This window comes from Cystoisospora suis (assembly GCF_002600585.1).
Source record: "Cystoisospora suis strain Wien I chromosome Unknown contig_57, whole genome shotgun sequence".
In the NCBI taxonomy this organism is placed as follows: Eukaryota; Apicomplexa; class Conoidasida; order Eucoccidiorida; family Sarcocystidae; genus Cystoisospora; species Cystoisospora suis.
This window is the reverse complement of record NW_027152859.1, coordinates 305-16,016: the sequence shown is the minus strand read 5'-3', so window position 1 is coordinate 16,016 and position 15,712 is coordinate 305. Positions and strand designations below refer to the sequence as shown.

Sequence of the window (15,712 nt, the reverse complement as noted above, 5' to 3'; positions counted from 1 at the left end):
CGTATCACACTTTTCTCCTGCACGAGAGCCCGAGTTTTTTTCGGTCATCCCTAGCGTCGTTCTGGCGCCGATCATTTCGTTGGGGGTTTCAGAGTCTACCCATAGAGGAGGCGTCTGTAGTAGCAAGGCGGCCACACGTGTTTCCCCATCCAACAACAAATCGATGTGTTGCCCACCCACCGTCGACTCAAAAACCCGCCCCCAAGGGAGACTCCCACTATCTTAGTTTCGTTTCACTGGATCATACACTGCCATGGTCCCATCGGACCAACAGCACGCCGTTCCTGTAGCACGTCGGACAAGTGAACGAGTTGTCGAGCAGCAGCGACGGCATCAAAAAACGATGACCGGAAGTTTCTTTTCTTGTCAGGTGTGATGCCGCGGGAAGGAATGATCTCGACATCTACACAGATGGAACACAATGGGGCGTAAGCTCTTCTCAGAACTCTCGTTGCCCGGAGTAGAGAATAGAAAGAAAGACTGTCTCGCCCGCAATGAAGAAAAAAGACGGCCACAAGAAGAGGGGGGACGACGACGAACAGAAGAAAGCTGCGATGAAGTGAAGTGCACAATACACCGGAATTTGTTGTGTGGTCACTTGCGCCGAATCGTCATCAACAGCGGCGCTCTTGCACTTGTTTAACCGGTCATTCTCAATAGCGTGGTGAGTGGTGTATGAGAATGAACTCGACGACCCAGGCAGCAGTTCAACTCTCTTGCTTAGAATCGAGGAAGCCCTATGAGTAATCCACGAATGTATATATGTATCACGGCAGCTTGTTTCTCCGTGATCGTATGTGACAACTACTGTCGTTTTCACTACACCTGTCACGTGTTATCTGTCCGTTTAGCGATAGAGACTGAGGCGAGGCATAGCTCGTGTTCGAAAACCCGATTGAATCTCCTTCAGGCTTGCCTCCCTTGCGATGAAGTAGTATCAAGGTTCCTCTTCCTCCTGTTGATCTAAGCGCAGTGGCGTCCGGACAGGCTGTTGCCGGGGCGGACTGTGTACTTGACTATACAAATGAATGCCTGCTGCATCGTTGAAGGCCTTCGTCGTTTAAAGATCATCGTTCTATTCACGGTATTCTCCGGAAGAACGAAGCAAGAAAGTGATTAGAAGGTTCACTCGTAATCCGTAGTGAGCTATATCACTCACTTTCTTTCAAAGCTCTTTTCTTCCCTTTAACTACTTGAGAAGCAGTCGCGCTCAGCACAGACCCTCCTAATGAGATATATTCTCAAACTAGCTGCGGTCCGCAAACGTAGCATGTTCAAGCGATGGCTCAGCACAATCCTTCAGTGTTCCTCAGGTGATTCGGGAACTCACCTCTGAAAACCCGTTTTTCCCAGGGAAATAGCTAGCACGCGAGATGTGTCTGGCAAGAACCATTTCTCTCTCTTCTGTAGTCTTGGTCAGGAGATCTCACACTGACCGAGAGAGAACTTCCGGTCTCTCACTGGCTTCTCCACGAGATTTTTCCCCCTTAAGCTCTCGAGAAGGCAGAGCTAGCCGAGAAGAAAAGTGAGACGCGGCGGTCGAGGTTTCCTACGTCTCCATTCATATGGACTGGAGATTAAGTTGAATAGACGGGTGGATCTCCTTCATCTGCGAAAGACGGTTTCGACCCTTTCCTGGGAGAAGGTGGCTGAGTTAACTAGCTCTCTCGCAAGCTTCTCGATGATAAAGAATGCTTTACATCAATCGGACAAAGAGAGAAAAAGGACCGATTCGATTTCAAGAGAAAGATAACAAATTTAACATTCTCCTAGTAGGATGAGAGATAGATATAGACAGATACATAGATATATAGGTAGATAGATAGATAGATGGATAGGACACCTGTCAGAAAGTTCTCTTTGATGAAAGAGTCAGAGGTGTTTGTTTCAATGCATCCATTCTCTGGGGATGCCACTTGACTCCCAAAACGATTGAGAGAGAATGATTTCTCCCCGCTGTATATACACCGTACATACATATTCATGTAGATTCCTAGATTCGCTGTACATGCAAACTGCTGATGAGAGGAACTTTCAGAGTCCTCTCACACAATGGAACGAACAGAACTGCTTACAGTCACACCATTCTTTTCCCTTCCTTTTGAACTCAATCAATCGATGACGTCGTAGCTTGGTCTGAAAGACTTCCTGGGTCTCTTTCTCTGTCTTTCGAAAGTGGAAGACACCGAAATCCACCTCTTCTCTCCTTTCCTTTTTTCTCTACTTCTCTTTTCCTCTATCCATACATCCACCCTTCTTCTTTGTTTTCTCCAGCTACGCGTACTTGTGCTAAGAGAGCGTTCATCTCCTGTCTTTCTTTATCGAGCTCCATCCGAAGATTTTTGACCGAAGCGATAACATGGCCTGTGAGAAGAGCATCTTCACTAGAGGAAAGAATGCGCTTCTCTGGCATTTCTCTTCTTCTCTTTCCTTCTTCTTCTATAGGACTTGAAGCGAAAGCAGAAGAAGACGACATATCATCATCGGTGGAACCAACGGAGTTATTCTTTCTCTTCGTTAAGATCTCTTCTCTCTCTCTTTGTTCGTCAGGTATCTTTGATCTAGTAGTTGATAAAGGAAAGGAAGGAGTTGAAGAGGCCCCCAGCACGACTCTGTCCCTAGAGACAGTCACCGCCGAATGAGCGCAAGAAAAAGAAGAAGAAGAGGAGGTAGAGGGATGATGTGAAGAGAGAAGAAGGCTGGTATCCCAACAGTGACTCTTCTCTTGGATGGCGAAGGTGTTAGAGGAACTTCGCGAAGATCTTGAATGATTTAACCTATGTAGCAGTCTACATACTTGATGATCTTGTAGAGACGGAATCCTATCGACTTCTTTCTTTTCTTGAGTTACTACTGCTCCTTTCTCATGCCGAATTCTTATACTCTTCTTCTTATTCTTCATCTCCTCTCCCTCTTTGTCTTTGTCTTCTTCTCCATCTTTCTTCCTCATCTTTCTTCTCTTCACATTCTCGTCAATCGACCTTTGACTCTCTCTACGCCTTCCCCGTGTCTCTATATCTCCCTCTATGGTCTCTTCTATGACATGACTCCCCATTCCCATTCCTCCTCCTCCTCCTATAGAAGATAAAGACTTCTTCTTCTTCTTCTCTTTCATTTCATACCTATCTTCCTCACTATGCTGCTTTCCTCTTGTTTCTCTCTCAACCTGATCTTGATAAGAAAGAGAAGTCTTTCCATGGTTCTTCGTCTGGTCAAGAAGGAATTCTCCGTCCGTTGAGAAAGACGCAGAAACTTCATCTCTATCTTCACTTTCACACAAAGACCTTCTTCTCCTCCTCCTCCTCCCACATTCTTCACTAGGTATCCGTTTTCTTGTATGAAAGAAGGATGAGGAAGGGAAGATGACCGGTGAGCCTCTCCAAGGCTTTACAGAAGCAGGATTCAACTGACAATAGAGAGAAGGAGGAAGAGCGACAAGATAGGGGGGATAGGGCTCACATGGATGTCTTGAAGATGAAGAAGAAGAAGATAAGAAAGACTTCTCTTCTTCATCTTCTGGATCTTTTCTACCTTCTCTTAGAGATGAGGTAGATAGAACGCCGAATGAGGACGAACCTCGTTGAGAGGACGCTGATGAAAGAGTACAGGTAGTAGTCGTAGTAGGAGTGAGAGATAGAGGTGTACATGAGAGTAAATGAAGAAGAGCGCTAAGCATCATTTCGTAGGTTAGAGAAGAAGCCACTTCATCCAGAGAACAGGAATAATAGTACTCTGATATCTCGCTACACTTGGCTCCTCCTACTTCTTCGTCGTTGCTCTTCCTCTGACTCTTCTTCTCTCCAAAAGCGTCAGGAGAAGAAGAAAGAGGAAGAGAAGAAGAGAGAAAGGAAGACGAAGAGGATGATGAAGAAGAAGAGAGAAAAGAAAAGGAAGAAGAAGAAAACGACGGAGGAGGAGAGGGAGAAGAGAGAAAAGAGAAAGAAGTAGAAGAAGAAGAAGAACAAGGAGCACCGCTTGTTCTGAGGGGGGTGTTACTTTCTATCACTTGGCTTGCTGTCTCAAGATATGAGATCGAGGTAGCCATCTGACTACTATCGCTGTGAGAGGGACGTCGGTGAATCCTACAAAGAGAGAGATGTCTTCTACTTTCTTCTTCGTTTCTCTTCCCTTCGTTTCTCTCTTCATCTCTCTTTCGCGTATCTCCATGCATCTTAAGAGTCGCTTCTAAATGCCTTTTCATACAATGGAAAGCTCTTAAAACATACGATGAATGGTACCAGGAGGAAATCCCTTGAGAGATGTTAGGAGAAGAGACTATCAACGACTGCTTTTCTATTCTTTTCTCTCCTCTTTCAGTTGCTTGATATACAGTCTTCAACGAAAAAGAAGAAGAAGAGAAAGGACCTCTTTCTCTGATCTTCTCGAATAGCCTTCGTTCTCGATAGAGAAGAGGATACTCTCCAGTCTGAATATCACAGATTCCTAGAGCTAGACACGTGTCTACTGGATGGTGGCTAGTTCGTCCTTGATGCCCCCCCGCTCCCCCGCAAATCTCCTTCTTGTTCATATCCATTGCCTTGTCATTTCTCTTTTCTTCTAATGTGGATGTATTCGAAAGAATTGAGGTCGAAGGAGAGGAAGAACACGAGGTGTATGTACACCCCGATGATGCCCCCTCGGGAGATGATAGGATGGATGGAGAAAAGGACGAAGAAGAAGAAGAACGAGAGAAAGAAGCTAGTGAAGAAGCGACTAGCCATTCTATAGGGGGAAGCATCCATTCTTCTTGTTTCTTTTGCCCTTCTGTTAAGATGAGATGTTCTATCTCTTCAAGAGACTTCTGTATAAGTAAACCAAAAGGAATCTCTTCTCTTCTCTGTTTCTTACTCTCCTTCTTCTTCTGTTCTTCTTCTTCGTCTATCTGAAGGCTTTCACTCTCTTCTTCTTCATCCATTGAAAGAGTCTCTCCTCCTGTTGTTCTACTTTTTCCTCTTCTTTCTCCTCCTTGATCTTCTCTTGAAATTCTTTCCATCGTAGTCTCTCCTAGTTCTTCATGAAAGGACGGATGCAAGCCATCGTTCTTTCTGTCCTTTCTCTGATCTAAGAAATCCCGTGTCAAAGATCTTAAGGAACTGTCATTAGCTACAACAGGTGTATGTACAGGGTCATCTGATCGAAGAGGAAGAGGAAGGTGAGAAGAAGAAGACGAAGAAGAAAAAGAAAAAGAGGTGAGATATTTTTCAAGTTGGACTTTCCATTGACATACTAGAGCATCACATAGAGAGAGAGGTCCTTGAGGACGTGCATAGTATCGAAGATTTCCTTCTTGTATCGACACTCGAGATACAGCTCGAATAGCTCGATGAATCCATCGACACGCAGGAATCGATGCTCTCCACAATCGATGTGAAGAAAGAAGAGACTCTTCAACACATGAGATTTGTGAAAGAGGAGAAGAAGAAGAACAAGTCGCCAGTATACTGGGTAAAGAAGTTCTATGAAAAGAAGAGAGAAACATCCTCTCTTCTTTCTTTCTTCCATCTTCTTTATCCTGCCCTTCTCTCCTTTTCTGATTCCTTGACTCTTCTTGGAAAGAAGAAGAGAGATGCGACAGAGAAGACTGAGAAAGAGATGATTTAGAGAGAGGGAGATAAGCCGCGCACGTGAAGCGAACTCGAGAAGCAGAAGACGAGGAGGAGGAGGAAGAAGATAAAGCTTCCAAGAGAAGATCTCTGAAGAAACAACCCGGGAAAGATCAACAGAGAGATACACAGAAATGAAAGAAGGGACGAGAAAGAAGAAGGAAAGACCAGATGAAGAGACAGCAGACAAATAGATATCCACTACATTACAGCTAGATCGATAGAGTAGAGACAGATAGATCAAAAGAGAGAGAGATCGACAGATTAAAGATAGATGGGATAGACTGAAGCTAGACAGGTGGATTGAAGATAGATAGGTAAGAAATAGCTAAAACGAAAGATGAATAGACAGGTAAGTAGAGATGAATACTTTGACAGATAGATAGACAAATCGCCATAGGCAGATGACTGGATAGACTTTATGAAGGCATATGGATAGAAGTTGTCGAGACGACTTTGCAGAGTTCTTTCAAAAATAGGAAACCCACGGGAGAATCGATTGCAAAGAAAAGAGGAGAGAAAAGAATAGAAGCAAAAAGTCATCCTCCTTCCATGCGCTTGCAATCGTCCTTCTCTTCGCTCTTCTCTCCAAAGATGCCTCCACGTGTCTCTATCATTCGTCCAACTTTCAGAATTCCAAATAGCTTGCTAGCGAGCCAACTGATGCCTAGCGACCTCTTCCTCTCCTCTCTTTGTTCCGCGTCTTCTTCTTCTCCTCAACTCTTATCTATCTATGTATCTATCCTAAGTCTATCTCTCTATCTATCTATCCTAAATCTATCTATATATTGGAAAGAGGCGTCAATCCTTTCTTCTTACCTATCCGCCTGAGAGAACGAAGAAGAGAGAGAAGATGTCTTCATTCTCTGTAGACTTCCGATGAGACGTCTTTTAAGCGCATTGGCAACAAGCACTTGAGATTCCATTTCTACTCTCTTCGTCACTCTACAATCTTCTTCATATTCTTCTCCTTCGTTCTTTTCTTCTTCTTCTTCCCCCCCTCCTCCTCCTCTTTCTTCTATCTCTTTTCTTCTCATCTTCACCTCGACAAATCCTTCGTTTTCTCCTTCTTCTGTCTCTGGAATCTCATGTAGAGTCTTCTCTTTCTTCCTGAGAGAGATCGCATGCGGCGGGAGAACAAGAGAAAACAAGATGCGAATAGGAGGCAAAGACGAAAGAACAGAAGAAGAAGAAGAAAGAGAAGGAGAAGAAGAACAAGACGTGTATTTTTGGGGAAGATGACTGGCTTTTTCTTGTTCTCCCATCTCGTGGTTGATCCCGTTGCTATCTCTTCTTCTCACTACTTTCAAAATCTCTAGAATCCGCTTTCCCACATCAATCCATCTTGCATCGTCTTCATCTCTTTCCTCTTGATTCTTCTGTCTCTCTTCTTGTTTCTCTTCATCTTGTCCTTCCTCAGAGAAGAACATCTCTCCATCTTCCCAGTGAAGTGTTAAAACCGATCTTCTTCCTTCTCTCCTGGTCCTCTTCTTCTTCTTCATATCTTCATTTCTATCTCTTTCCTCTTCGCTTTCTTTCCCGGCGTCAGACTCACTGGAGTGAGAACGGCCACGACAAGAAGAACAAGAAAGGGAAGGAGAGAGAAGAGAAGAATCTCTCATGAGGTGATAGGAAGTCCAAGAGGAAGAAGAAGAAGAGAAAGAAGCAGGTGTATTATAGCTACATTGAAGAAAACTCCTTCTTTCTCCCTTTCTTCTTGGATATTGTATAGAACAAGTTTCTTTCATTTCTTTTTCTTGCACGCCAATTAGAAAAGGAAGTGTAAGAAATACAACTGTCGCTCCAGAAAGGACTTCATCTTCTCTCATCAGGAACCTAGGTGAAGATCTCTTCTTCTTCTTGTTCCCCGCTTCTTCTCTTGCTTCGGTCTCTTCTTTCGCGCATGCATGCGAAGGAGAAGAAAAGCCAACTGTATGTACACAGCTATACAGTGCCCCGGTCTTCCTATGTTCCATACTAAGAGAGAAAGAAGAAAGAGATGAAGAAGAGAAAGAAGAGGATGAAGAGAGGAGTGATGGAGAGAAGAAAGAATTCCCCTGTTTCGCTGTTGAGTGTCGGATCTCTTTCATTGTCATGCGATAACCGGGAAGGAGAGCAAGAGAGGTCTTGATGGCTTCTCTTTCATCCTTTCTTTCGCTTAAGATGTCTTCTTCTTCTTCATCGCAACCTTTCCTTCTTTCTTCTCTCGGAGAGCTCTCATTCACCTGACGAAAGGAAGAAGAGCTTTCTCTTGGAAGCATCAGAAATCCATTCAAACGCACAGTCTTTTCATCCAAAGCCTCGTGTCTTTCTTCTTCTTCTTCTGTATCTCCACCTTCATTAGGAAGAGAAGAACCAAGACCTAGAGCTCGATTGAAGGCACTGAGCACCAGACAATCGACGTATTGGCTAGCTGAGATGAATCGACATGATGATGAAGAGGATAAAGATGAAGAGGATGAAAAGGAAAGAACGCTGTCTTTCTCTTCCAAAGAACATTCTTTTCTTCTTCTTTCTATAACCCAGTGTTCTTCCTCCTCTTTCTTTTCTCCATTCTCTTCTTCTTCTTTTCTTCGGTGTAAAGAGGCCGAAGAAGAAGAAGAAAGATTCAAAGATGTTCTATAGATAGAGAAGAGATTGACAGGGCTCTTCCACGTAGAACTGATGACCAAGACCTTAGCAAAGACACCTAAAGCATCTTCGCCTCCTGAGAAGAGGAGAAGATCCTTCTTCATCTTCTTTTCTTCTTCTTCTTGGGCTTTATCTTTCTTTTGTGTTTCGAGCGCCCTAGTAAGAGAAGGCGAAGACTTGTTAATTCTCTTTTTGCTTGCTTCTCTTCTTCTACTGGCCGAGTCAGCAAGAATAGACGACGTGATTAAGGTACTGAGGAGGAGATTGCCCTTCTCTTTTCTCTTCTTCTTTCGCTTCTCTTTTGTATCTGTTATGTCGAAGGAAGTCTTCTTCATCCTTTCATCTTTCTTCTTAGTCTCTCTAGCATGACTGGAAGATGATACTTTGGGGTGTACGTACACCTCAGGATGACGTGACGACAACGGCCCTGTTCTTCTTCCTTTGTAGTCCTTCTCCCTTTCCTCTTCTCGTTGTGGTACCTCTCCTTCTTCTTCTTTTTCTTTGCCTTCTTCTTGTGTATCTCCAGGGGGAATCTCTTCTTTTCTCAGGGCAGGGAAATCTTCGTCAGACCTTCTTCCATCGAAAGAAAATCCCAGGCGTTCTTTTTCTATCTCTTGACGATGAGGAGCCGGAGTGGTCTGCTGAGGAGAACAAGAAGAAGAGAAAGAAGAAGACGTTAAGAATTGCATAGCCTTTGCTTTCTTCAAAATTTCTCTCTCTCCTAAAGAGTCTTTTCTCTCATCTGCAGACATGCCTGTCTTCTTCACTGCTGATAAGGATGAAGGGAAGGAAGCTCGGCTTATCAAAGGAGCAGAAGAAGAAGGCGGGATGAAAGATCTTCTCCTTGTTCTTCTTCTATGACTTCTCCTGTTTGAAAGAGAAGATACGTGGGGAGATAGAAGAGATGAAGAAAGGTAAAGAGAACGTCGAGAAGATGATCGAAAAGTCGGATAAAACAGAGATGAAGCAAAGGACTCTTCCTGCTCCTCTAATAAGAATCTCTCATCTTCTGCCCCATTAACAGACGACACTCTCTTCTTCTTCTTCGACTTGTCAAGATGCCCTTCTTCTTCTTCGCTCAACGTCTCTTCTTCTTCTTCGCCCTGTCTTTTCTTCTTCTTCTCCTTCTGCTTCTCCTCACGAAGTGACAGTATACTTGGGTGGAGAGACCCAGGTCGTTTTCCTCCTTTCCATGAGGAGGAAGAAGAAAGAGGAGGAGAAGAAGAGAGAATCTCACTGAGAATGCGAGTGCGACCTCCTGGAAGACAGGCAGACAGATGAAAAGAAAGAAAAAGGAAAGAAGGAACGAAAGAAAGAAAAGAAGGATGAATAAGGGCAAGAGAGAGAAAGAGAGAAATGCACGATCGAGAAAGAGTAGAAAGGTTATGTAAGGAAAACGCAACTCTCCAAGAAAAGAACGGATTCTCCTCAGTTCTGTCAAGAGCTTTTCTCTTCTTCTCTTCTTGATGGAAAGAAGCTTCAAGAGATACACAGGGAACCCTACGATAGATAGCTAAATAGATACATAGATAGACACCTATCTGAAGAAAGACAGGGAGGCAGATTGATAGATCGAGGAAGGGTAGTACATAGATCCACTGAAGATAGACAGACACAGAGGTAGATAGATTAAGGATTGAAGATTGAAGACAGATTAAGGAAGAACGAAGAAAGGTAGATCATCGAGTAGAGTAGAGATAGAGGTATGTAAAGAGAGGATTTGTGACATATTGACTGAAAGACTGGGTCGCAAATGAAAAGGGTCTTCTGAGGGGTGGAGAAAAGACAGAAAGAAGAGGAGGAGCAAGAAGACATGCAACTGACTTGATCGATTTTTCCATTGTCGTAGTCCGACAAGATGAAGCCAGAAGTCCACATCTTCATTTCTCTCCCCCTTCTCTTCTTCTCCCGTTTTCTTCTTATCGACACTTTCTCTTAGCCAGAGTATCTCTTCTTCGCCTTCTTCTTCTTCCTCTTCTATCCTCGTCTCTCCTTCCTCATGACGTGTCTGTTGCAACGATGAAGAAGAGAACCTTCTCACACTCGATCGCCTCTTCTCTTCTCCTTCACTAAGTGAAAGATGAGAATGTCGTAACATACTTGTCTTTCTTATAGAATGATCATCCCTTTTCTTTCCTTCTCCTTCTTCTGTCTCTTCTTTCCCTTCTCTTTCTTCTTCTTCCTCTTCTTCGGTGGTGCTTATTCTCTCCTTCTTCTTCTTCTTCATACCTTTTCCTTCAAAGAGAGCTCTCCCCTCCTCGAGGTGTCTCGTCGCAGCAGGCCCAGTCAATACATCAAAAGAGAAAGAAACATTCCGAGGTCTCTCTCGACCCCTTCCTTCCTCGCCTGGTGTAGAGACACCAGGCATCTGTGAAGAGCTTCGAGAGATGATCGAACGGGGAGATAGACGTGATTGAGATAGCGGCAAAACACCTGCGGCTGAGGGAGAAGAAAGAAAGGATGAGGAGGAGGAAGAAGAAATCGCTACCGGGGTGAGTTTAGATGGTGTCTTCGAAAGCAAAGGAGAGGGGGGGGATAACAAGGAAGAAGAGAGAGAAGTGGATGAAGGCTTCAGAGTCGATGATGAGGAGATCATAGGAGAAGAAGAAGAAGCATGGAGTTCTTGGTGGGGTCCTCGTTGTGGAAAAGATGACAACCCTCTGTTGAAGAATATAGAAGAAGAAGGGGCAGGAGGAGAAGGAGGAGAAGAGAGACCTGCTTGATGGTGTGGGTGATCTGATGATGCGGTTCCGTGATAGGGAAAAAGGGTGCTACGGCTAGATACACTAGGTGATTGAGGTGTATGTACACCACCTGGAATAGGGAGATTTTGTGAAGGAAGATGACCTCGAGGAGAGAGGGATTTCGACTGTGATGGCTCTGATAAGATAGGCACAGACGAGAACAATCGATTCTGTTGTGTGACTCCTCCTCCATCTTTCAATAGGTCATCAGCATCATCCCTCTCCTTCATCTCTTTAGGAGCAGTGTCCCTTTGATTGAGAACAAGATCAGAGGAATGACCGGTCTCAGATAAAGGCCCTTCATTTACATACCCCCCTCCTTCTCTTCGTTCTCCTCTCGAACTCATCAACCTATTGTTCAAGAGATTGTCCTCTCCCTCTGGATGTGACTGTTCTCGATGGCTAGCAGCAGCTAGCTGTCGAGAGAACGTCGATGCTGATGGTACAGCAGAAGTCGATGATGGTAAGGAAGAGACTTCTGTATTCTGCTGATGACTTCCATTGAAGAGTATCGACGACTGTAAGCGGGATCGGAGCTCATGCAGTTTCGTGGAGGATGTTTTCTCATACTGAGAAGAAGGTCTTCCTAGAGAAACTTCCCCTCTGCCTTCTCCTATATGCTGTAGACCACCACTCCTTTCTTCTTCTTCTCCTTTCATGAGACGAGACCCTTCCTTCGTTCTCTCATCTCTTCGTTCATCTCGATCTCCAAGACTTTCTCCACTCTTTCTTGTACAGACTGTTGTCGGAGATGTAAAGATCGAGAAAGAAGAAGAAAGAGGCGGCGGTGGGGGGCTGATCATTCCGTCGATAGCTGGATAGTCTGGATCAAGCAGAGTCTGTCTATACTTGGCACTTCTCTCTCTTAAGGAGAGAAGAAGAAGACGTAAATACTCAGAAGGATAGGTAGGCGAGCGAATCTTCTTGTAATTCGAGAGATCAGCAAGAAGAGATTTCTTTATCTCATTGAAACGGCAATAAACTGGGGAAGAAGATAGAACACCCCCTCCTGAAGAAGAGGAAGATGATACAGATGAAAAGAATCCACCGGTAGAACTCGATGAAGAAGAAGAGGAGGAAGAGGGAGTCAATGTCCGAGAGAGCGGACGATTCCCCCCTGTAAGCGTAGTAGTAGTAGTGGGGGGGGTAGCTGTGGTGGCGGGTGATTCTTCGAGACGTATAGAAAAGAAGGAAAGAAAAGAAGAGAAGGCGACCTCTGAAAAAGAAGGAGAGAAAGAGAGACAGAGAGAGAGGAAACAAAGACGTCATTCGTATGTTAGATAGAAGAAGATACATGCACTACCGTGGAAGAAGATGAAGAGAGATCTAGAGTTGAGACGGAAGAGGAGGAATTCGAGTCCACGTGATACCGAACCCCAAGAAAAAGACTGAAATAGGGAGAGACTCGTATACCGCATGCAATTCCCATCTGGATTCTTAGCATACATATCTGTATAGAAAGAAGGAAAGAAACGCAGAGAGACTGCCCGACTACACTCCCAAGCAACACATGCACAGCTAGCCGTCTTTTTCCAATGGCCTAGATATACAACATCGATGCCGATCACTACCCACACGAACTTCTCCTTCCCCTCTCCGACGAACCAGCTCGCATTCGTACTACTAGTAGTACTACTACCAGTAGTAGAAGTACCACCACCACCACTACTGCTACTCCTACTCCTACGGCTAACAGTAGTCGTGTGACTACCTCACTTGAAGAGACACGTATACGCGACTGGCTCATACACATACCTCCATACATCGACATACTGATACATGCGTCCACCCCCCATGTTCACAGACACATCCACATATCCATACAATCTCTCTCCTTTCTCTCTTTCTTTAACTGTTGAAGTAGGCACGGGTAGATAGGAGGGAGAAGGGAGGAGGAGGAGCAGGAGGGGGGACGTTGAGAGAAGGAGGGAGAGCTTCTTCTCACCCCCGTGAGTCTAATGACTTTACAATAGTGACGACGGACAGACTCTTCACCTCTCTACTTGAAGATTAACGTAAAGTCCGCATCATCTATCTTTGAAGCAGGACGGCGGAGAGAAGGAGACAGATAGGTTCAAGACACATAGAATGGACAATGGAGGTAGACTACCCTAAGTAGACTGAAGACAGACGCGATAGATAGATAGATAGATACATGGGGAGAGATTCAAGACGGATAGACACACCGATAGATATTGAAGACAGATAGTTAGATAGAGAGCTGTATATCTATTAGAGATAGACAGATAGATAGAGATATATACATAGATAGATAGATGGAAATAGATAGGTTGAATAGAGGAAGATAGAGTGACTATTAGAGGTAGTGTTTGTCGGATGTGGTGTAAATTCTAGGGCTTTGGAGGGATGGATCTATCTTACCGGTTTCTCCATCGAATCCGAGAAGAAGTTTCATTCTTTCGACAGTCATAGGATTTCTTGCATCATTGACAAGGCGATTGGATAGAAGCATATGAAGTGTGGTCGCGCGGACGTAATTGGCGAACTTATTCATAAGAGCGGATGAGAGGTAGTCACGGGAAGATCTCATGAGGTGGACATATCGACGTAGATTTCCTTCTGTCGATGCTTTAAAGGCCTCTAAAGCGAAGCGTACATTAGGGTGTCTCAGCAGTTCAGCGGGAAGTCTTTTCAAGATCCCTGAAAGATAGACGCCTGTCTCGCTACCTCGATGACTTGACAACAAGCATAAGATACGATAGCCCCAGAATTCTCCTTCATAACGACTTCTCCAGACCATCGTATCAATCAGTCTCCATCCATCTGCTCCCCCAGGGTTATTGCGATCTTCTTCTTTCTTCTCTTTCTCTTGAGTAGCACGATGGACACCCAATGCAGCAGCAGGAGAAGAAGAAGATGATGATGAGAGAGGAGAAGATGAAGAGGAGGAAGAGGAGAAGACTTCTTCATGGCTTCCATTCTTAGGTTGTGGTCGTTCTTCTTCTTCTTCGTTACATCTGGCTTGTATGTGGGAGAAGTCTTTTCTTGAGAGAAACGCCCGTACAGCTTCATATCCATGCATCAGTTTATCTAGACATGTCTGCATGAGGCCTTGGTTGGAGACCCGATCAAAGTGTGGATTACTACAGAGCTGCTCTTCTGCAAAGATGAGAAATCGAAAGGAAATCTCGAGCGTCTCGATGTACGCCCGATGCTTTTGAACGTGCTGAACTGTTAAGTGTTGCCACGTCGCTCTTAGCCTATCTCGTATGAAGTTATACACATCCAGAAAGGTGTAGCCTTTCCCTTGTCGTGAATAGAGATAAAGCTTTCTCTCCACATGAGGGGCTATTGGAGACGACTTATTTGGATGAGATAGAGCCGACGTGGAAAGACTCTCGGAAAGATCTGATGGACCTGATTTAAGAAAAGAAGAAGAAGGAGCAACGGGGGGAGGTGTAGAAGACGAAGAAGAAGAAGACCCTGCTGCTGTTAGAGAAGATGAATGAGGATCTTCTAGAGAGGACGAAGAAGAAGAGGAGGAGGAAGAAGGGGGGTTCGTCAGATCAGCATCGAGAGCATAAGTGAGAAGATGATGGACCGTGCGACGACACCATACAGCTGGCCGAGTGCTACTTGGATGGAAAGGCTTCCCAGCGTCACTCCTACGAAACGAAGCAACGGCAAGATACGGATTCACCTGAAGAAAAAGAACAAGAAAGAAAGAAAGATAGAAGACATATGGAGAGAAAAGACAAGCGGATCACACACGCGTACTGGGCTGTCTGTAGAAAGAAAGAGAAAAGAAGCGGTAGACGAGAAGGGAGAGGAACGGAGATGTGAAGACAGAGGCTGGATGTAGGTGATTGAGAGAGACGAAGAGAGAGTGAAATATACGGAGTTGGTGTTTCTATCATCCGAAGGTAGGAGAGGTTGACAAATGTCGGGTGTACGTACACCTCAGACCGGGTGTAGGGGTATGTGCACTAGGAGAAGTCAAGTGCAGTCCATTCAGGATGACAACATACAAATACATAAAGAGAGATCTCTTTATAGTTTCTCAGCAAGGAACCTGCCGTGTAAGTGTCGAAGTCAAGTGGAAAGACAAGAGAAAAGAACCAAACCTATCTCCAAGAGAAGAAAGAACAGAAGAGAAAAAGAAGAAGAAAAAGTCTGATAAGACGAAGAAGGTGTACAGAAGACAGGTCGGCTGTATTTCTGCTGAAGGGTGAGAGGAAGAGAATTCCAGTCCTATGTCTGTCCATCTACACAGACGTATATGTATCTATATGTGTGTTTGTGTATGTATCTGTCTATGTATGCAAGTGTATAGACAGCGAAAAGCCGTTTAAAGACCGTCTCCCCTCCTCTCTCTCGCATCTTCTTTCTCTCTCTTTCTTTCTATCTTTCTTTCTTTCGCGCAAGCTTCTTCCTTTTCGTTCAACTGATAAAGAAGAGACCAGAAGAAGAAGAAGCAGAGTTTGCTTCAGTCATGTTTACGATGAAAATATTTCTCTCTCTCTCTCTTTCTCCTTATCTCAGAAGGGATGGCCTGTGTATGACTCCAACCTGTATCAGAGCTTTAGAGGCTCTTCTTCCTCTTCTCTTAACTTATGCTGGAATGTGAATAGACACCTGAGCGAGAAAAATTCCAATAGATAATCCTCCCTCCCTCCTTCTGTCTAGATACAAGAGACAACCCATACACATCAAATACACCCTCTACATCTGTCCTCTTCTCTTCTCCTCTTACTTTCTTTCCCTCTCTCTCTC

The 15,712-nt window shown here is 44.5% G+C and overlaps 1 protein-coding gene across 1 annotated transcript in view; it reads right to left on the bottom strand.

Moving 5' to 3' along the window:
* Positions 1-1,724: 1,724 nt before the first annotated feature.
* CSUI_000129 (sac3 ganp family protein) overlaps positions 1,725-15,712 on the bottom strand; it is a gene marked incomplete at its 5' end in the record, with an annotated part of 14,284 nt that continues 296 nt past the window's right edge. Inside the window, 4 exons of the mRNA XM_068060363.1 lie at positions 1,725-5,693; positions 6,423-9,492; positions 10,059-12,194; positions 13,361-14,639. Coding sequence (XP_067927660.1) covers positions 2,237-5,693; positions 6,423-9,492; positions 10,059-12,194; positions 13,361-14,639 — 9,942 coding nt within the window. The remainder of the gene's footprint in view (positions 5,694-6,422; positions 9,493-10,058; positions 12,195-13,360; positions 14,640-15,712) is intronic.